This window comes from Mauremys mutica, chromosome 3 (genome assembly GCF_020497125.1).
Source record: "Mauremys mutica isolate MM-2020 ecotype Southern chromosome 3, ASM2049712v1, whole genome shotgun sequence".
Taxonomy (NCBI): domain Eukaryota; kingdom Metazoa; phylum Chordata; order Testudines; family Geoemydidae; genus Mauremys; species Mauremys mutica.
In genome coordinates, this window is record NC_059074.1 from 155,994,219 (window position 1) to 156,017,330 (window position 23,112).

The 23,112-nt window shown below is 46.6% G+C and overlaps 2 protein-coding genes across 2 annotated transcripts in view; one reads left to right on the forward strand and one right to left on the reverse strand.

The window, feature by feature from the left end:
* Positions 1-23,112, reverse strand: part of CAPN14 (calpain 14) — a 103,054-nt gene that overhangs the window by 29,167 nt on the left and 50,775 nt on the right. The window contains exon 3 of the mRNA XM_045010072.1: positions 1,077-1,433. Coding sequence (XP_044866007.1) covers positions 1,077-1,313 — 237 coding nt within the window. The 5' untranslated portion in view covers positions 1,314-1,433. The remainder of the gene's footprint in view (positions 1-1,076; positions 1,434-23,112) is intronic.
* The window catches only part of EHD3 (EH domain containing 3), a 35,521-nt gene continuing 30,936 nt past the window's right edge, over positions 18,528-23,112 (forward strand). Inside the window, exon 1 of the mRNA XM_045010071.1 lies at positions 18,528-19,489. Coding sequence (XP_044866006.1) covers positions 19,263-19,489 — 227 coding nt within the window. The 5' untranslated portion in view covers positions 18,528-19,262. The remainder of the gene's footprint in view (positions 19,490-23,112) is intronic.

A 23,112-nucleotide genomic window follows, 5' to 3' on the forward strand; every position in this document is an offset into this window, starting at 1 on the left:
CAAGTAAGGGGGGAGGCGGCACACAGGGGAACTCCCCACCCCAGCTCACCCCTGCCCCGCCTCCTCCCCGAGCATGCTGTGGCTGCTTCACTTCTCCCGCTTCCCAGGCTTGCGGCGCGTAAGCTGATTGGTGCCGCAAGCCTGGGAGGCGGGAGAAGTGAAGCAGCGATGGCGTGCTTGGGGAGGAGGCGGGGCAGGGGTGAGCTGAGGCGGGGGGGTGCCTCAGGGCGGAGGGAAGGAGCTGCCGCGAGGGGGGGTCGCCTCAGGACGGTGGCTCAGGGATGGAGGAGGGCGCAAGGTGAAAGTTTCGCCTAAGGCGTGAAACATCCTTGCACTGGCCCTGATTGCACAGGTGGCGGAGCAAGCAAGCTGAGGCTGTGGGGGAGAGGGACAGCGGCGGAGGGGTCAGGGCTAGCTTCCCAGGCCAGGAGCTCGGGGGCCAGGCAGGACGGTCCTGCGGGCCAGATGTGGCCCGTGGGCTGTAGTTTGCCCACCCCTGCTTTAAGACATAATTAAATGAAGACTGTAGATGAGTGGCCACCTGACAACATACCTGGTGGCCCCAGGGCAGCCCTGCAGGCAGCCTCTCACCTCATTTTCCTTTCTTGGGTCCCCAAATATATCCCACATAGGGTTTTTCCAGTTAAATCACACCAGCTCTGCTGATTTATTAACTTGAAGTTCAAAACTAGACACGATAGTGTTCCCTCCAGCCTTCAGCTGGGTACAGCAGAAACTCCCCTGGTCTGGTCAAAGTCCTTCCCGCCTTAGCCCTCCCGAGCTGAAGCAATTCCCCAACCTCAGGGTCTTTCCTGCAGGAGACTCTTGCTCTCTCTGCAGTCTCAGTACATCCCCCTGAGCTTCCCCCTTACTGTAGCCACTTTCTCCTCCTTATAGGAAATTGCCTGATTCCCCTCAGGTGGGACTCGTTCTGTAACCAGCGTTAACTTGCCCTAGGATCTTCAGCCCGGTTTCAAAGACCTATTAGTAGGTTGTTCCGTACTAACATGGAACATTAATGGCTATCCTGCGTAAACAATCCCTCACATAAGAGCCATTCACTGAACATCACTTACATGTGGCCTCTTCCACTGTAGCTTTGGGGGCAGTTTCTGCAGCAATGATCCCATTCCAATGGAACGAAGGTCAGCTGGGAAGTTCTCATCCTTGAACAGGCATTTATTCTTCAAGCATGTCTCCAGCAAGGTCTCGTAGTTCTGATGAAGAAGTTTGTTGGGTTTTTGAAAGGCTCCCTTGCATGAAGGCACCCGTGGCTTTGATTTCCCTCGTCTCAGGAATGAGAGCAAGGCCATGGGGGTGGTAGGAGAAATTCCCAGCTAGTGATACTTTAGGGGTCTTGTCACTACACAATGCCGGAGGACTCTCTCGACCTTCTTTGTGTGGAAAAGTGTCTCCTTCAGTAGAGTTCCTGGCTGTTAAAGTAATTGTAACAAGCAAGTTTAGTCATAACTGGTTTGTGCATTTTTCAAGAATAACCAGCAGGGAGGGATGAATCTCAAAAGCAGAGTGGGCATCTTACCATCTATCTAGCATAGGTTCTACCATTGCACCCAACACTGTGGTATCTGAGTCTTGAACTCTGTAGACCTGATCCAACACACTTTGAAGTCAAAGGAAGGACTCTCATTGACTTCAATGGACATTGAATTGGGCCTTAAATGCAAGACCTTGATAACTCATTTTAAGCAACACACAAGGATATTCTGTCTCTCCCCAAATTACCTCCCCGGCGCAGTAGACTATTCTAAATCCCTTCTAAGACCTTTTCCTGTCATGCCACAATCTTAGTAACACCTTGATTCCAGTCACCTGGAGTCACACAAACATTACTAACAAAATGCCCATCTCTGGTGGCATAACTAAATGAAGACCTAGGAGTAGGTTGTTCCATGCCAACATATAATGTTGCTAGCTATCGATCTTAAAAATCTCTTTATACAAGAACCATTCACTGTACAACCACAAATCAAAGAATAATACCAGCTAGAGAAAACAGAAAGCCATTACTCATAATCTGCTTTTGGATTTCCTCTGCTGAGTTTTCTTCCCCTTTCTAAGTTTTGTTAGATGGTAAATCCTCCTATTCTAATAGCCATTCCACCCTGCTGAATGCAACACACCCATTATAGAAATCACACCGAGGTTTCTCTTCCGTTTACATTCAAGTCAAGACAAGAATTTCTCCTCTCCTCTTATGTGCTGTGACCCACATCACAAGTGTTAACAACGATCTTGCACATATTTTTTATGCCACATGCCTGTTGGATTTTCTTTAGCAGCCATGCTAAAAGCTAACAGAACAACATCCTTTAGCTCAAGTGGCAGAGTCCCCAGTGCATGGAGCAAGAGAATCCAAGTTCTATTCCTGCTGTGATTGGGAATTTCCATACAGCCCAGGTGCACATCTTAGTGATAACCAGGAAGTTCCTAAGGGACCCTGGTTATGCTACTACAGTATAGACTGAAAAAATGAATTTGTTTTGAAAGAAAAGTAGCTCCCAGGCAGTAATGAGAGGGTGAGCATTTGGGATGCTTTTCTGCAACAGATACTCTGCAAAATTAAATTTCATTGCGTCACAGTAACCTCAGAAATTGTACTCACTTGGAATCAGACATTCCAGGCTCAAATGTGGCTCTCATCAAGGAACTCAAGTTGAGCTGCTTTCCCCATTGATAGCGCCTCAAGATTCAGAAGCCAGCCAAAGTGCTATATTCTACCTTCATTCCACTGGCACAGACAGGAGTTTTAACACAAAAAAATGGAGGGCAGAATGTGACCCAGAGGCTGCAGTGTGTGTGGCTGGTGCCAAAGGGCCTGAGGTGAAAAGAGAGGCCTCTCTTATTTTAACTGTTATGGGTTTTTTCCTGTATCGTGATTACCAGCCATTGACTGCAGTGGAGCTATGCTGAGTTACACCCACCGAGGAGCTGACACATGGGGACTGATTTTTCAGATGCCCAGAGCACCCACAATGCCATATTAAATCATTTGCAGCCCTACCTTTCTCTGTGCCTCAGTTTACCAATTCATTACATTTGTAAAATACCCACACTTTACAGGCGTGTTTTGAAGCTTATTAATTATAAACGCTAAGACATTCAAAAAGGGGTGCCTAAAATTAGATTCCTAGATCCACATTTAGGTGCCTAAATAAATGGCCTAAATTTTCAAACGTGCTGATCCACCAACTCCTAGTGACTCCAGTAGGACCCACTGAAAGTCAATGACATTTGTGTTCCTAAATACCTTTCGCATAGGGTGACCAGGTGAGATGAAGAAAATATTGGGACACATTGTGGGGGGGTCCGCTGGTGGAGGAAAAAAAAAAAAGCCGAGCGCAGCTGACGGAGCCCAAGAAAAAAACAAAACAAAAAACCCCCAGTGCTGGCGGCAGAGCGAAATACTGGGACAAATTGCATCCCGACCAAAGATCGGTCAGGGCGCGGGACAAACACCCAAATATCAGGACGGTCCCGATTTTATCGGGACGTCTGGTTACCCTTCTTGCGTACCTTTGAAAATTTCCCCCTAGGAATCTAATTGTAGGCACCTAATTTTGAGCATCTTTGCCAAATTGCTTTGAGATCTTTGGATGACAGATGACATGTAAGTTAAAAGTAATGCAACACCTAATTACTTACGCCATGGGCAATTATTACTCAGATGGCTACAGGATCCTTTCCCCACTTGTTTTAATCTTCTTCTTTCCCAACAGTCTCAGAGCCTTGGGAGGAAGGGGCTGAAGATGCGCAAAGTACAGTATATACAGAAGCCTGCGTGTATGTCCGTCAGTAATGTTACTGAATGTGGCTCTGAGCATACACTACTTATGCCACCTCCTGTTCTGGGGGTGGAGTATGGTATGTGTCTTCCTTTTCAGTAAGTGCAGTTTCTAAGGACAAGCAGCTGTGGGTAACAGACAGAGGATAAGTGCTTTAACTGAAAGCTGTGAATGAGAAGGCTGGCTAGATCTGGCCCTGTTCTCTTTTCGCACCTCCTCTGGTATGTTTACTACTGGAAGCAGTGTGTCATCTGACTTATACCTCGGCACTATAGATTAGCAGTATGTGACCTTGCCTGACCTCTCACACACTGTTAGATGCTCTGGAGCTGCCAGGCGCTGGGAATGAGTGTCTCAACAACCCACAGGCAAAGCTTTTGCATGTAGTAAAAGCAGTCAGCGTACAAAGTAACTCTCTGAAAGCCTCTCTCTTCCTCTTCGCCCTCTGAGTGCACTTATGCCAGCAAATCCTGAAGCAGGTTGTTTTCAGGGGCCAGATCCTCAGCTGACGTAAACCAGCCTAGCTCCATTCAAATCTTTACACTGGCTAATGATCTGCCCCTAAGCCTGTAGCTGATAGGAGTGTAACAAACGTCTCTGTGATAAAAGGTGAATTTAGTGGACAATGCAATAGTCCTATCTTTTATAGCTGGTCATTCGTCATAGCAGAATGTTAGGTATTATGTTCCTCCAAATCCTCAGTGCTTAAACCATTGCCCTAAAGGGTTAAAAGTGACATCTGTTATTGTCGAGATTTTCAAAGCAGTGCCAGGGATTTGGCCATAGGCTTCTATTGATCTTAATAAAACATGCCTGGCTGAATTGCCTGCACAGTTCTGAAAATCTCAGCCTATCAGTCTAGATCAGGGGTAGGCAACCTATGGCACGCATGCCAAAGGCAGCATGTGAGCTGATTTTCAGTGGCACTCTCACTGCTCAGATCCTGGCCACTGGTCCAAGGGGCTCTGCATTTTAATTTTAAATGAAGCTTCTTAAACATTTTAAAAACCTTATTTACTTTACATACAACAATAGTTTCGTTCTATATTATAGACTTATAGAAAGAGACCTTCTAAAAACTTTAAAATGTATTACTGGCACACGAAACCTTAAATTAGAGTGAATAAATGAAGACTTGGCACACCACTTTTGAAAGGTTGCCGACCCCTGGTCTATATGCTGAGATTCACATAGCAGCTTTTAAGCACCTTGGCTGAAATTTTCAAATTACCATTCAGATCATCAGATGCCACCTGAGCCCCATGGAAACCCATGACAATAAGCCATTTACACCTGCAGAAGATCTGGCCTGTAGTGTTCATAGTTAAGCACCTGAATCTATATTTAGGCACCTTAATAACTGTCGTGATTATCAGAGGTGCCGAGCACATATAACTCCAATGTAGTCAATGGGCCTTTCTAATCTCTGCCATATGCGTTGTGGCCAAATGTAGCCTAATGTCTCCGAAATGCATAGCTCTTGATCTTGAAATGGAAGGGGGCACAATGTGTACATTAGTCACCCACTCACCTCCCCCCCCCCATTCCCAGGAATTTGGTGGGCAAGAGCCTTTGATGTGTGGCACCCAGATCATTTGATCGAGTCGGTCTCGTTGTTAATCTAACATTGATTGTGCCTGTTCTCTTGTTTGAAATGATCCGATATGAAAATACCCCAACTTCTCTTTCTTTCCCATTAAAGAGCGAACAACAGCAACAGCTTCTCTGTTCAGTACAGCTAGTCGCAACATGTTGCAAATATGCCCATTTGAGCTGCTAAAAGAACTTCATCCAAGCATGATAAAAGAAAAGTAACTACAGCAGCACCAGCTGCGCGCCTCTCCTCCACTTGGAAAATCCTAATCTTCATGAGTGTATGCAGGCACCAGACATCCTCTGAACTTCAGCACCAAATCACTCCAACTATCACTTACAGTTTAAGTGTCCTACCTTCTTCCAGGTGGCTTTGCTTCCTCACAAGAAACAGTAACGTTCCACTGTCAACAATACTCCAATGGCACCTGTTTTTATATATACACTGTATACATATGCATGTGGTATATCCTGTTTATGCAAATCTGACACGTAGTCAAGCATAAGAGAGGGGAAAGAAAATAGGTTTAGTGGTATTGAGCAATAATAGGCATTTTCTGGAGACCTGCCCAGGAGGCAACGTCCTGGTCCCACTGGTGGACGTGAAAGAACACGTCAGTCCGTCACCTTTACCAGAAACTGACACATTCATTCTTTAAATGGAAGGCAGTTTCCTTGTTTGTAAAGTTGCTTTTCTACGGAATCTCAAAGATGAAACAGGTGACACTGTTCACACCCCGCTGATAATGCATGATGAGTGGGTTTATTTGACTCCGTCCACATGCATTTACACTTGATTTATGTTTTCAGGAAGGGAATCCAGCTCAGAGTGGATTGAGCCTGTACAGTGTTTAGAATTGTGTTACGTTGATGATTAAGACAAGTGTGGTTTCTGAAAAAATGGAAATTTCAGGGATATGACCTTCTGGTACCACCATACAAATCATCAGAATTATTCAATAGCTATGGTCAAACCCTGTCAGCTCTCTAGACAAAAGGGATGGTCTTGTGGCTAAAAGAGGGTCTGTCTTGTGGCATGGAGCTCGGGCAACTCTTCTGCAAACTCACTGTGTGAGACCTTTGGCAAGTAACTCAATGTCTCCGTGCCTCTGTCACCCCTGTGTAACACGGGGTTAATAATACATACTATTCAGATTCTAAGCTCTTGGGGCAGGGGCTCTCTCACACTTGTGTATGTACAGTGTCTAGCCCAAAGTGGTCTTCAGGTCCAATGATATAAGTGATACTAAGATATTAACAAGCAGGAAGAGGCCATCTGGCTTTGTTTGCCAACTACACATCCTTGACTTTACCAGTTAACAGTGTTACTTATCCACATGCTGCAGTGCACGTATCCAGCATATTATGGTAGCCAATGTTCATACTGGCAATCTAGACAGCTGTTCCAATAGAAGTCTCCTGCAAACCAAGCCAGTAGAAGCTGGGCTGAGATTATCATAGCTACAAATTGTCTCTTTACAAGTATTAAACCATCTTATCTTACCAGTCTTTTTATTGCTCTGTTTTTTAAAAATGAATTATAATTCAATTATTTATCATATGAATATACCACTGAATGCAATATTAATTCCTAGCCAGACAGGACAATCTCTGCAAGAGAAAATAGGCTGCTCAGGGTTTCCTTGGTGCTTTAGAAATGTGTTGGCTTGACAGGTGGGAAGAAGTAGTAGGTACAGCACAAACAGCAGCAGTGCAGCTTTCTCCACATTGCCCCACCCACCAATGTTCTGCAACAGAGGCCACCTCCAAGGCCAAAGGGGAATTCAGATTCCATGGCTCACTGAGACCTTGACCTTCCTGCCTGTTAGTGCTCCTCTGACTCTTCCACACCTTGGACAGGCCCAGGCCAACCTGCTTACACATCCTGCCACCAGCACAGAGAAGGGCCCATAGTCTGGGGAAAGGGGCTGCTGGGACTGTCTAGAAACCGCCTCCACCTGAAGCAAAGAGGATGTAGGAACATATGGAACAATGGAGTGAGACAGTAGAAGGGCAGAGCAGTGGAGAGAGAAAGGGTAGAGGGACATTTGCTATGTGGGCTCTGGACACCCTAAAAGGAAATTGTCTCCACTTAGACACACACTTCTTCTGTCTCTCCATTGCAACTCAAAAATCTCCCTCCCTTCCATCTATTGCCCTCATCGCGTCTTCTCTTCCATTCCACCTCAGATACTTTATGTTTCTCCCTCCATTACTCCCAATACTGGGATATTGAGAGGCTTGGTCCATAGGTAAAAATGCAGCAAGGGAACCTCTCCTTCCCATTTATATATTAAATTAATGACTGGTTTAACATTGGGGAACCCTATTACCCCTCACCTCCCACCTAGCCCCAGAAGTGCTGGAAGTAGGGGTCCTGGGGGTGCTGCCACACCACCTGGCTTGAAGTGACACTCCATTATATACAGGGTTTACAGTTTGGTTCAATGGCTCTCAGCACCCCCACTATACAAATTGTTCCAGCACCCCTGCCTAGCCCCTGCTCATTCTGTACCCATTGCTACCTGAACTCTTTGACACTTTTCATTAGGCATTAATGCTTAGTAATGAACAGGCCTCAATGCCTCTGTGACTGTTCTGATAGAAAGTGGGTTTTTTCTGAATACATTCCTTCCTCAAACCTCCTGGAAAAGAGACAAAAAGCCAGGAGTTTATGGGACTGACTGAATCACCATTTGTTTTCAAAGCGAGGTGCCCTGCTCACCTTACCTCGACCTCAGATGGAGTCAACAGAAGACACACCTTCCAATACAACAGGGAAGCAGGCAAAAAACAAAATCCCAAAACACTGTGTCATCGACACTGTGCATCGACGTGACCTTAAGTGAAACTAGCTGAATCTCGACAATGTTGTGTTTAAACCCAAAGACTCACCTCCTTCCTAATTTATAGGAATGTGGGTGTTATAAGATTAAGAAAACTAAGGGCCTGATTCCACCACCCTTCTTCATACAAACAAGTACCTTATCTAGCAAACCTAGACAGCTTCCCCATTTATGTGATGGTCATCATCTTGACAGGAGAGATTGAACCAGGGACCTATAGAGCTAAAAGCATCAGCTGCTACAGCTTCATCTGAAAAACCAACCTCAGCAGCTGGGCGCTATAATAGACTGACATCCCCTCTGTATCTGGGACACACAACATGGACTGACTAGTGGGTTACTAAGGGAGTATATAAATTGTGACCTTACCACTAGTACTGATCAAACCGTTTTATTGAAAACGGCCCTGTTCTCAACACTGACATTTTTCATGAAAACTCATTGTTTTTTGGAAACTTTTATCAAGTTTAAAATCTTTCTTAAAATAAGTCATTCTCAAAAATTATTTGTACACATTTTTAATATAATTTTTCTCACCATATGACTAACCTGAACAACATAATCACCTCTGAAAATGTCCTGTTTCAAAAGATTAACAACAATAAACAATAAAAACTGGATTAAACTTTTCAATGAATAGGTGGGAAAATTAAACAAAAATTATTCTGACATTTTTCTCACTTTTTTTCTGCCTTATTTTTCAACTCGCTCTACTTTCCACAGGGTGAGGAGACTTTGGGAGACTGTCTCCCTCCTGGAAGGAGTTAACAAGAAAGCCATTTTTTTAAACCTTTGTAAAGACTGGGGGGTAGACACTTTTCAAAAATGTCTGAAAAAATTGTGAGGCTGTGGGCTCATTTTGCTGAAATAAAGACCCAAACTGGGGAACTTTCTGTTCATAAAAGAAAAGGATGTGCATTTTGTTTCTTATTGTTTGGCCTGTGACATCTGTGATTAGCTTAGTGGTTAATATAAAGCTCCTTTTGTAAGTGTCTGACTACTTCCCAGCTATAGTGGTTAGTTAGCTTAACTTTCACAACAAAAGTCTTAAACCCCTGTCCTGCAATTCATGGCTCACAGACACTGACAGTTGCAAGATTGGAAACTTCGGGCAGTATCCGATAAGCACAATTCAACCAAATTTTCTACCTTGACTTTCCTAATAACACTAGCAGATGACATGTTCACATTCTCCCTGTTTGGAAGATTGTCAGATCTTTTCAGCTATACTAAACATGAACTGCAAAATGCATATTTCATGTCTTGACTACGGTTCAAGATACTAGTGAAGTAGGTCAAACATCTGACCAGCACTAGGCAGGTAATGTTATCATCTTGAGGTTCTGCAAATACTGTATGTACATAATATGTTATACCTGGATGACTAGTCTCTTAATTAATCACTTTAATTTGTTTTGCATGCACTTTTAACTAGACTCTCTCTTGTGGTTAGTTAGGACTGGGCAGAAAAACAAAAACAAAACTTATGAAGTTGTTTTTGTTTTTTAAATATTTTGATGGAATTGTTCTGAACAACTATAGTAATGGTTAAAAGTTAGCATCAATCCAATAAGTAAAAACACCCAAAATAAATGCTGTGAGCTCGATTCTGCTCTGATACATCAGAGTAAAGCCAGTGTAATTCTGTTACAGACTGCTGACTTCAATGTACTTATGTGGATTTACACCTGGGTAACAGAGCAAAATCTGGCTGCATTGTATTGATCAATTTATACTAATAATCTCTGTAAACACTCTGCAATAACTCTCTTGCTCTCTCTTCTACTATTTATTGAAGTTCCCTTAACAATATCGCTTTCATCAACATCAAAGCTATTGAGGACAATGTACATGTTAAAAGAGCATATTGTTCGTTAGAGGCAGATTGTATTGCACAGTGCAGAATAACAAAGCCTGGAAGTAGAGCTGATTGAAAACTTTTCTATAGATTGTTTTTCCATTGGAAAATGCTGTATTGTTGAAACTGAATTTATTCATGGAAATGTGTCAATTTCAATGAAATTTCACTTTGGAAAAAAAATGAAAAAAGCATTTTGATAACATCTTAATGTTTTCATTTGACATTTTTAGAATGGAACATTTTGATTTTTTGTTTCAAAATAAATTTTTAGTTTTGAATGACCCAAAATATTTTCTGAAAAAAAAATTCATTGTGGGAATTTTCCAAATTCTTTCTAGTTGTCCCAATTCAGAACAAAATCAAATGTTGAAATCACCGAATATCTTGAAAAAATGGAAATTCCAGTTTCTGTCCAGCTCTATTTTGGAGCCACTTAGCCACACTAACCCTGTTAACAACAACAGTTTTAACATCTTTTTGCCACTGTATAGCTTAACTTTAGTTTCAGACACTGCCTAGTCACTTTAATATGGCAAGCTGCCACGAAAGCCTGATAGTGATTTTTAAGGACATATCCTATTAAAATAACATGACTGTACAATATAGGTATATAAAGAGAGGAATCAATAACAGTTATAGATAGCCCACAAAGGTTCATGTCACCATTGATCATATGACTTGTTTTATATGGCAGCTGTATTTATCTGTCAGTTTTCAAGCAGACTGCTCCACAAGCTGCCCAGAAAGTAGGAAAGAGAACAGGCTTTTATATTGACACCACTTCCAGAAAGGTGAGGTAGTGTTTGTGTAGAACTGTTTGAGCAAAATATTGTAATTATTATTACCATTTGTATTATGTAAAGCCCCTATGGGGCCATTAGAAATCAGGGACTCACTGTGCTTGGTGCTGTACAAACACAGAGAGAGACAGTCCCTGACCTAATGAATTTACAATCTAAAACACAAAAACTTGGAGGGGAAACCAAGGCACAGAGTGGTAAAGTGAATTGCCCAAGATCACACAAGCAAGTCAGTGGCAGAGCCAGAAATAGAACACATCTCCCGTCTCCTAGTCTCAAACTCTATCCACCAGACCAGGGGTGGGCAAACTTTTTGGCCTGAGGGCCACATTGGGGTATGGAAATTGTATGGTGGGCCATGAATGCTCACGAAATTGGAGGTAGGGCTGCAGAAGGGGGTGAGGGCTCTCGCTTGGGGTGAGGGCTCCGGGGTGGGGCCAGAAATGAGGAGTTCAAGGCGCGGGAGGGGGCTCTGGGTTGGGGTGCAGGGGGTGAGGGCTCTGGGGTGGGGCTGGGGATGAGGGGTTTGGGGTGCAGTAGTGGGTTCCAGGCTGGGACCAAGGGGTTCAGAGGATTGGAGAGGGAATCAGGGCTGGGGCAGGGGGTTGGGGTATGGGGGAGGGGTGTGAGGGCTCCAGCTGGGGGTGCAGGCTCTGGGGTGGGGCTAGGGATGAGGGGTTTGGGGTGCAGGAGGGTGCTGTGGGCTGGGACCAATGGGTTCAGAGGGTGGGAGGGGGTTCAGGGATGGGGCAGGCTGTTGGGGCATGGGGGGGTGAGGGCTCTGGCTAGGGGTGCGGGCTCTGGGGTGAGGCTGGGGATGAGGGACAAGAGAGGACTCTGGGCTGGGATTGAGGCATTCGGAGGGCAGGAGGGGGATCAGGGCTGTGGCAGGAGATTGGGGCACTGGGAGGCTCAGGTGCAGGCTCTGGGCAGCACCTACCACAAGCAGCTCCCAGAAGCATGTCCCCTCTCCAGCTCTGAGGTGCGACCAGGCGCCACCCCTGAAGCTCTCATTGACTGGGAACCGCGGCCAATGGGAGCTGCGGGGTGCACCTGCGGATGGGGCAGCGCACAGAGCTGCCTGGCCAGACTCCATGTACTACGAAGGAGCCGGGGGGCAGGGTCAAGCCGGGGAGAGAATGCCAAATGCTTGACTTCCAGTATGTTTTCTCTCCTCAGGTATGATATGTCCATCTACCTGAAAAATGTAATGACACAGAAAGTTTGTGGCCATTATTTAATGTCTATACTTTTAAGATAGAAATAGAGACAATCATATTGGCTGTTAGACCCAAAGAATTAGTATTTTCCTAGCATTTTTCATCCACTAATCTCATGGATATTAGATGTATGTCCCTGTGGGATAGACAAAGGATACATACAAATAATGATCACTTCACCCAGCACTAAAATATAGCCACCCTGGAGTGGAGCCTTGTAGCTGTTTAACATCAACACAAGGAACAGGTTTAAACAGGAAACAAAGAAAACAGTATCCATTTGAAAGAGCAAGGGGAATTTAGGTTGGTAAGATGTAATAATACCAGAAGCAGAATTTAACAGAGGCCTGGTCTACACTACTATTTTAGGTCGAATTTAGCAGCGTTACCTCGATTTAAGCCTGGACCCGTCCACACGACAAAGCCCTTTTTTTCGACTTAAAGAGCTCTTTATATCAATTTCTTTACTCCACCTCTGACGAGGGGATTAGCGCTGAAATTGGCTTTGCTGGGTCGAACTTGGGGTAGTGTGGATGCAATTCGATGGTATTGGCCTCCGGGAGCTATCCCAGAGTGCTCCATTGTGACCGCTCTGGACAGCGCTCTCAACTCAGATGCACTGGCCAGGTAGACAGGAAAAGGCCCACGAACTTTTGAATCTCATTTCCTGTTTAGCCAGCATGGCAAGGTGCAGGTGAGTGCAGATCTCATCAGCAGAGGTGACCATGATGGAGTCCCAGGATCGCAAAAGAGCTCCAGCATGAACCGAACAGGAGGTATGGGATCTGCTCACCATATGGGGAGACGAATCCGTGCTACCTGAACTCCGTTGCAGTAAACAAAATGCCAAAACATTAGAAAAAGTCTCAAAGGGCATGAAGGACAGAGGCCATAACAGGGACGCAGAGCAGTGCTATGTGAAAATTAAGGAGCTAAGGCAACCCTACCACAAAACCAGAGAGGCAAACAGAAGGTCTGGGGCTGAGCCGCAGACATGCTGCTTCTACGCTGAGCTGCATGCCATGCTAGGGGGTGCAGCCACCACTACCCCAACGCTGTGCTTTGACTCCGTCAATGGAGAATCACGCAACAAGGAATCGGGTTTTGGGGACGAGGAAGATGATGATGAAGAGATTGAAGATAGCTCACAGCAAGGAAGCAGAGAAACCGGTTTCCCCAACAGCCAAGATATGTTTTTCACCCCGGACCTGGAGCCAGTACCCCCCGAACCCACCCAAGGCATGCTCACGGACCCTGGAGGCGGAGAAGGAACCTCTGGTGAGTGTACCTTTGTAAATATTACACATGGTTTAAAAGCAAGCGTGTTTAATGATTAATCTGCCCTGGCATTCATGGCCAGTGCAGCTACTGCAAAAGTCTGTTAAGGTGTATGGGGATGGAGCAGAAATCCCGGTGTTCGCTGCCATTCAGACAACATCCATTCCTTATCTCTGTATTAGCCTCAGGAGAGTGATATCATTCACGGTCACCTGGTTGAAATAGGGTGCTTTTATTAGGGGACATTCAGAGGTGCCCGTTCCTGCTCGGCTGTTTGGCTGTGGCTGAACAGAAATGTTCCCCGTTGTTAGCCCCGCGGTGGGGGGAGGGGTGAAGTGATCATCCCAGAGAATAGTGTGTGGGGGGGGGTTATCTGGGTTTGTGCTGCACGCTAACCCACAAACTGCAGCCCCTCCTTTTAAATTGCAAACCCATTTGAAATGGCCAACCCAACGGCCGCTTGGTATGGGAAATGAGGGCACTGCTGTTTGAAACCATTCCCACATGTTATGAAGGTTAAAGAAGCCAAAAGACTGTGGCTTACCATGGCTGCCTGCAAGCCAAATTCTGTTGCCTGGCACTGCGTGAGTGATCTCTCACACCACACCAGCAGGCCCTCAATATAAGAGGCAAAATGCTATCTTGTACTGAAAGCATATGTGCTGTGTAATGTGAACAGCAATGTTTAACGGGAAAGAGTGATCCTATTGTTCTCTAAAATGTGTCTTTTTTACTACCAATCTCCCTTTTCCCCCCATTAGCTGCAAATGTTTCTCCTTCACAGAGGCTAGCAAAGATTAGAAGGTGAAAAAACCACACTCGGGATGAGATGTTCTCAGAGCTACTGCTGTCCTCCCACACTAACAGAGCACACCAGAATGCATGGAGGCAGACGATGTCAGAGTGCAGGAAAGCACAACAGGAACACAAGGAGAGGTGGTGGGCTGAAGAGGATAGGTGGCATCTGCTTGCTGACAGAAGGCAAGAGTCGATGCTGGAGCATCAAACTGATATGCTCCAGTGTATGGTTGAGCTGCAGGAAAGGCAGCAGGAGCACAGACTGCCGCTACAGCCCCTCTGTAACCAAACGCCCTCCTCCCCAAGTTCCATAGCCTCCTCACCCAGATGCCCAACAATGCGGTGGGGGGGGCCTCCAGTCACCCAGCCACTCCACCCCAGAGGATTGCCCAAGCAACAGAAGGCTGGCCTTCAATAAGTGTTAAAGTTTTTAAGTGTAAGTTTTAAAGTGCGGTGTGGCCTTGTCCTTCCCTCCTCCCCCATCCCACCCGGCGCTTCCCTCCGCTCCCACCCATCCCAGGCTACCTTGCCAGTTATCCCCCTATTTGTGTGATGAATTAATAAAGAATGCATGAATGTGAAGCAACAATGACTTTATTGCCTCTGCAAGCGGTGATCGAAGGGGGGGGGGAGGGTGTTTAGCTTACAGGGAAGTAGAGTGAACCAAGGGGGGATGGGAGGGTTCATCAAGGAGAAACAAACAGAACTTTCACACCATAGCCTGGCCAGTCATGAAACTGGTTTTCAAAGCTTCTCTGATGCACAGCGCATCCTGCTGTGCTCTTCTAACCACCCTGGTGTCTGGCTGCGCGTAATCAGTGGCCAGGCGATTTGCCTCAACCTCCCACCCCACCATAAACGTCTCCCCTTTACTCTCACAGATATTGTGGACTGCACAACAAGCAGTAATAACAATGGGAATATTGCTTTCGCTGAGGTCTATCCAAGTCAATAAACTGCACCAGCGTGCTTTTAAACATCCAAATGCACATTCTACCACCATTCTGCACTTGCTCAGCCTACAATTGAACAGCTCTTGACTACTGTCCAGGCTGCCTGTGTATGGCTTCATGAGCCAGGGCATTAAGGGGTAGGCTGGGTCCCCAAGGATAACTATAGGCATTTCAATATCCCCAACGGTTATTTTCTGGTCTGGGAAGAAAGTCCCTTCCTGCAGCTTTTGAAACAGACCAGAGTTCCTGAAGACGTGAGCGTCATGTACCTTTCCCGGCCATCCCACGTTGATGTTGGTGAAAAGTCTCTTGTGGTCCACCAATGCTTGCAGCGCCATTGAAAAGTACCCCTTTCAGTTTATGTACTCGCTGGCTTGGTGTTCCGGTGCCAAGATAAAGACATGGTTCCGTCTATTGCTCCACCACAGTTAGGGAATCCCATTGCAGCAAAGCCATCGACTATGACGTGCACATTTCGCAGAGTCACTACCCTTGATATCAGCAGATCTTTTATTGCGTGGGCTACTTGGATCACAGCAGCCCCCACAGTAGATTTGCCTACTCCAAATTGATTCCCAACTGACTGATAGCTGTCTGGCGTTGCAAGCTTCCACAGGGCTATCGCCACTCGCTTCTCAACTGTGAGGGCTGCTCGCATGTTGGTATTCTGGTGCTTCAGGGCAGGGGAAAGTAAGTCACAAAATTCCATGAAAGTGCCCTTCCGCATGCGAAAGTTTCGCAGCCACTGGGAATCGTCTCAGACCTGCAAAACTATGCGGTCTCACCAGTCTGTGCTTACTTTCCAGGCCCAGAATCGGCGTTCCACAGCATGAACCTGCCCCATTAACACCATGATGTGCACATTGCTGGGGCCCGTACTTTGCGAGAAGTCTACGTCCATGTCTATGTCCTCATCAGTCTCGTCACCACGCTGCTGTCGCCTCCTTGCCTGGTTTTGCTTTGGCAGGTTCTGGTTCTGCGCATACTCCAGGATTCTGCGCGTGGTGTTTACAGTGCTCATAATTGCTGCAGAAATCTGAGCGGGCTCCATGATCCCAGTGCTATGGTGTCTGGGCTGAAAAAAGGCACAAAACTATTGTCTGCTCTGACGGAGGGAGGGGCGACTGACGGCATGGCTTACAGGGAATTACAGTCCACAAAGGGAGTGGCTTTGCATCAAGAAGAAACACAAACAACCATCACACACAGAATGGCCCCCTCAAGGATCGAACTCAAAACTCTGGGTTTAGCAGGCCGTTGATTTCACGGAGGGAGGGAGGGAGGGAGGAAGCAAATGAATACAAAACAAATTGGGTCTATTTCTTATTTTGATCCACTCCATCTATCTTTTACATCTTTAGGGTGGCAGCAGACAGTGCACTTTGACTACTAGCCATCGTCAGCTCCTGGGTGCTCGGCAGAAGATGCTGCATTATGACTGCTAGCCGTCATCATCTCCTGGGTGCTCGGCAGAAGATGGGAATGACCTGGCAGAGTCACTCCCATGTCTGCCCAGGCACCCCTGACTGACCTCACCGAGGTCAGTTAAAAGAGCACCCGGGAATATGACGACAGCTACCAGTCATAACGCACTGTCTGCTGCCAAAAGGCAATGAGCTGCTGCTGTGTAGCAATGGAGTCCCACGTCTGCCAGCACCCAGGAGACTTAAGGTGATGGTCAGCTGTGCGGGCTCCATGCTTTGCCGTGGTATGGCGTCTGCACAGGTAACGCAGGGAAAAAGGCACAAAATGATCGTCTGCCGTTGCTTTCATGGGGGGGCGGGGCTGATGACATGTACCCAGAATCACCTGCGACACTGTTTTGGCCTCTGGGAGGCCTGCGAACTTTTGAATTTCATTTCCTGTTTGGCCAGCATGTTTGCAGAGCTCATGCAGAGCTCATCAGCATGATGTGCACATTGCCAGGGCACATTGCCCGGCCCATACTTTGTGAGAAGTCTATGACCATGTCCCTCTTGTCACTGCACTGCCGTCGCCTCCTCACCCGGTTTTGCACGAAACAATTGTCTGATGTTGCTCTGACGGAGGGAGGGAGGAAGGAAGCAAATGAATACAAAACAAATTGGGTCTATTTCTTATTTTGATCCACTCCATCTATCTTTTACATCTTTAGGGTGGCAGCAGATGGTGCACTTCGACTGCTAGCCATCGTCAGCTCCTGGGTGCTCAGCAGAAGATGCTGCATTATGACTGCTAGCCGTCATCATCTCCTGGGTGCTATTAGATACAATTAACTTTGAACAGAGACTGGGAATGGTTGGGCCATTACGCTAATTGAATATATTTCCCCATGTTACGTATCCTCACACCTTCTACGGGTCATCTCGATTATCACTTCAAAAGTTTTTTTTTCTCCTGCTGATGATAGCTCATCTCAATTGATTGGCCTCTTACAGTTGGTATGGCTACGTCCACCTTTTCATATTCTCTGTATGTATAAATATCTTCTTGCTGTATGTTCCAGTCTATGCAGCCAATAAGTGGGCTGTAGCCCATGAAAGCTTATGCTCAAATAAATTTGTTAGTCTCTAAGGTGTCACAAGTACTCCTGTTCTTTTTACATATAAAAATGAAATCCACCACAATACAACCTTGCTGGCAGGTTCTGCGAAGACATCAAAGCCCAAACAGGCCTTAGAAACTGAACTACCCTCTCGACCCGAGGTCAGAATAGAGGTACATTTTGGGGGCAGTATGAAAGATCATAAGGCTACTCTCTCACACACGCACAAATATACAGGTCTGTCGCATCTTAGGCGCATTTAACATGCGCGATTTCAGCTTTACGTGGTCAGCAAAAACAAGAAAAACACAACAAAAAAAGAGAACAACAACAATTTAAATACTGTTTCTGTAGTGCGGGCGATTCCACCTGCCATTACACTCAATGTAATTTTGACTATACGCGATTTTCGCTTTACGCGCGGACTGCGGCACGTAACCCCAGCGTAAAATGAGACAGACCTGTACAGTTAAAGAGCTCTGTCATTCTAGATTCTTTGGGATAACAAGCACCATAATACACATACATCACAGTCCAGATTCTAACCTGGCCTGCCTCTTCACATCACCCTTGCAGTCAGTGGAGCTATGCCAGAGTATGCCAGATTAAAAATGAAAAACGAAGTATTTTAAATCAATAAACTGTGTCTGTGTGTAACCTGCTAATCGAGATCCTTGCGTCTCCCTCCAGAGGGCGCTGTGGCCTGATCCTCTCCCACCCCAGAGATGACTTTGTCCTTGATCGCAGCTTGCAATCTGACCATACCCAGCCACTGCAGCAAATCCTGAGCAGGAGCAAAGCCAGCTCCTCCTCCAAACATGGTGCTTCCCTGCTCAGCCTCACCCTGCCCGCGAGAACGGCCAGACCTTGCCAGGAGCTGGTGACTTCCGTCGCTCGTCAATTTCCTGAAAGGCTGGCATTTAAACACCAGCTGCGGCACCAGGGGAGGATGCTGCTGTGATTCAGCCACCGCTTCTCCAGAGCTGCAGCATGCACCCTCCGGGAGCAAATCAGCGCCTCAGTCCCACCTCTACGATCTGAAAGGAGAGAGTGAATGAAGTTTAGCATTTAACTGCCTTGCAAACCGGGCTAGTGGGGGAGGCTTTTTCATTTTGCATTATAATTGCAATTCAAGATGAGTTTTTATGCAAATGCTTAAAAAAGCCTACCTACTGCAGATTTAAAACAGCAAAACAATCAAAACTCCAGTTGCGGATAACAAGCGATCCTGGAGGAAATCAAGGGGAGTCATCTCATCTTCCATTGATGCAAAAAGGACGTTGTTTTGCAGCCACTACGGGTATTTCATCCCCCCTCTCCACTGCATCCTGCTCTAGTGTCTTGCTTTGCATTATAGAGAATGTTCTTTCCTAGAGGATAACCAGCAACCTCTGGAGATAAACAGAAATTTGCTGCTTTAACATAAACAAATATACAGAGACTAAATTTAGGAATTGCTCCCTGGAACCTTCCCCAGAAAGAGCTCCGGCTGAGCTATATACCTCTTCTGCTCTGTGCTTTGAAGACCAAGCTTCATTGAAAAGGAGAGAGCACGGAAAGCCAAGCCCCTCTCCGGCCATTCCATCATGTTCAGCTGGTTGGGTACCGATGACAGGAGGAGGAAAGACCCTGAAGTGTTCCAGACGGTGAGCGAGGGTCTCAAAAGGCTCTACAAAACCAAGCTGCTCCCTTTGGAAGACTACTACAAATTCCACGAGTTTCATTCGCCAGCCCTGGAAGATGCTGACTTTGATAATAAGCCAATGGTGCTGCTGGTGGGACAGTATTCCACTGGGAAGACCACCTTTATCAGGTAATAACTTGGCCTATTTATTTGAGGGGTGGAAAATTTTGCTGGGGTGGAAGAAGCCAGTTTTGCTGTCTGATACACACATACAATTCCCATCACTGTCAATGGGGGTGGTACATGTCTCTCCCAAGGCAGATTTTGGCCAATTGTATTCTTTTGCTTATGTTTGAGGGTAAGGGCAGCCCTGGTTCTCTTTCATTCATCTCCTGTGGTGCCAGCCACCAATGACTTACAAAAAGGCTGCTTCATAGGAAATTCTCTGAGCTGTTTCTTTAAAATAACGGGTAAGTCAAATTCTAACATGGCAGGAATGTACAATTCTCAGATCAGGACCAAATGACCCACAGCAAAAGTGCTGGAGAGTTAGGGCATCACCCACAAGAAATAAGTTGCATTGACACCTTTTTATTAGGTATGCAAAACATTTACGCTTCGGTGCATGGTAAGCGTGACCCCTAATGTGGCCTTACTATCGAATATCCCCCTGGCTTTTGGAAGGTGGTGGAACAGTGGACATTTCTCTCTCAAGGAATTCATTTATTTCCCAACTGACAAGTCCTGGATAAAACTTATTGTGGGTTCTTTGGGATTTATATTTTTTAAGTTATTTTAGGATTGTTTTTTCTTTGTATAGTGCCCTGGGGTGCCCCTATGAAGAAGGGTGGGAGGGTGAGGGGGTGGGTGTGAAAAAGGATGGTCAAACTTCAAGGCTCTAAAAGCAGCCCCTCCTACCTGTTTCAGATCCATCTAGCACCTATGTACTGACTGTGCTGCTGCAGGTGTCAGGTACATCCTAAAGGTGAACTGATTTCAGTGGAAGGTTAATGGCAGATAGCAGGTCTGGTGGAAGACCAGCAGAGGGAGGGTTAAACATATTTCACAATCTCAGGATGAGCTGGTCTTGATTGCAGGTCAATTCAGATGCACCACTTATATACCTCAGCAGTGATACTAACCCCAGGTCAGCTCCCAGTATCCTCACTCCTCAGATCATACTTGGGCTGCATCTTCTCCATTTCCTCTCTGGATTCACAAGATGAATATCTTGGGTCAGATTCACCACTGAGTATCTCTAGTGTGATGCTGGGGTAACTGCATTGAAATCAAAGGAGTAACACGGGCATAAAACCACAGTAAGCCAGAGGTGAGGCCAGCCCTTTATCTACCTGGGAGGAAGCTTTACTTTGTACCAACATTTGAACGAGAGTGTGGGGAGAATAGGAGAGGGCCAGTGAAACTGGCTGTGCCTGAATGACCTTGTGGAATGCAGGTGTTTTTACCTGTTCTAATATTCCTGCAACCTAATGCTGTAACCAAGAGCTAGACACAGAATGAATTTGCAATGCCCAGCCAGCTACCTGGCTGGCGCACGACCCCTGTGTGCTAGAAAGCAGACACTGCAGGGGTCTTGCTTGGTCTCATGAAGTTATTTTTAAAGATGGGTTAGGTGCGGGGAGGGAATTGCCCTGCATAAAGTGAAGCCGGGCTGGCAGAGCTAACCCTGCCCTCCCCTTCTCCACACACCTGACTTGAATCTTTGTTCTTAAACTCTGCTTTGGACTTCTTGGAAGATCTGAAAGGTGTGGTGGGGTCACATGTTGGATCCCTCCTCATTTTCATCCTCAGCCACACTTCAGAGTGGAGCTGACTCCAGATTTGGGGAGGTCATTAATTCTTCCACTCTAAGCTCGCTACCTGCACATCCACTCCCTCCCTTTGCCTCTCAGCCCCTATGTATACCCAGTGCTTCCTCCCTGGTCTCTGCAGCCCCCACTGGCTTCCCCCCCACACTCTCCCCTACTTCCATCACTAACCCCAGCAGCACAAGACTCACCACCACCTACCTGCCTTCCCTTCTAGATCCCCTCTCCCACTCAATCCCGCTCTTCTCTCTTGGCCTGAGAGCTGGGCTGCTCACTAGGTGAGTACGCCCAGGTGACACAAGTGAGACTCCACAACCGCTATGGGGTAACTAGTGGCCTGGGGAGGTAGCATCCCCTCATCTCTTGGATTGACGCACTTGTTTGGTGAGTCGGCTTTCTCTCCTGAAGCAGCAAGTTCTCATTAGTTACCCCATGCCTGGCTGCTCTGCTTTCCGCTCCTGCTGTGGACACAGATGTGATGAACACACGTGGGAGCCCTGGGCAGAGCAGAAGAGGCCAGCCTGTTTCTTCCCGGGAGCAGCTCCACCAAGATGGATGAGTGGGCCTTTCGAAGTGTGTCTGTCCCTCTGCATGTACCAGTGGGTGGTGGGTGTAATTCGGGGGGATGTAGGGGTGCTGGGACTGGATACAAACACATAAAATAACGTAAGAGGCTGGTCTCCAGGTAGTTCCAGCCTGTCAGAAGCAGGAAATGCCAGGAAGCTTTTGAGAGGTTTCCAGCCCGAGCTCGCAGACCCTGTGGGTCCAGATAGTCTGGATAAAAGCATCAGAAGCTAACCACAACAGCAGAGAAGTAAGAGACTCCTCCTCTGCCTCAGCATTAGGATGAAGCTAGCAATGGCTCTGACCCATCCTGGGGATATTCCCCTCCAGATTTTTGAGCGCGACTCTGGAACAATGAAAGGACAGGCTGCCCCCCAGAGAATCCATCTTATCTTTACATTGAGCTCTGTGTGCTTCAGGGCAGGGCTTGGAGAGATTCCTCAGTCCTGTTGTGCAGTGCAAATATGATCAATAAAACTCAGATACCTGACCATTGAGTCTCAGAGCGCTGATTTAAGGAGCTCCCGGCGACAAACAGGACCTAAGCCACAAAATTTGGGTTTGGACCCCAAGCCTCTTCCCTGAAAGCTAAAGGGGGCCATCTATAGCCAAGGTTTAGATCCAGATGAAATGTTAAGGGGTGTCTCTCTCTCGAGGGCTAAGCGGCAGCATCTTGTGATCAGACTCCTGCTGTATCTGGAGGTGGGGGGTAGAAACAAGACAATCAAGGTCATCTGTGAAATATTTCTAGCAGCCCGGCAGGGAGGAGGCTTGCTGCGTGTTTGGAAGTCGGTGAAGCAAGACTGAAATTCTCCCTTTGGTTTTGGTGGAACCAGACTGTTCTCTTGTCTGCCTTTGGAGACGCAGGGGACCGAGCCTTATTTTGCTAGGTGAAAGATGTACGGTCCTGAATTTCAGCTTGTACATTTCAACCCTCCCATCACTCACTCCTCCCATTCCCTTCCAAGGTTGCCTTGGCAGAATTTCCAGATCCACAGAAAGGGCATACGTGCCCAAAGAGACGCAGTGAGCTGGCACTTTTACCTGGGAAGTTAAAAATGCTTCCTTTAACCACTAGCAGCCCAGTCTGATGTTAGCAGTGACGGCAGGATCCCATCAGAGTCTGGCTCTGCAACATTATTACCTTTTATGTTTCCTGCTTGGGGAGGGGACAGCAGGGCAGGATGTTACTATTTTAATTAATTAGTGGGCTGTAGTCTCTGCTAAAAATAGCTCTGGCCTGGCTCCAGCCTCCCTGTTAATAAAATAAACGAGGGGCTAGAGCCCTGCTGTCGGTCAGCACAGGTTGCTTTTGGTGCAGCCATCTCCTCACTCCAAACATTCTCATGCTCTGCTCCCCAGGCCAGTTCCAAGCTGCTGCTCCAGCCACTGCTCCCCACCTCCCCTCTACAACCACTA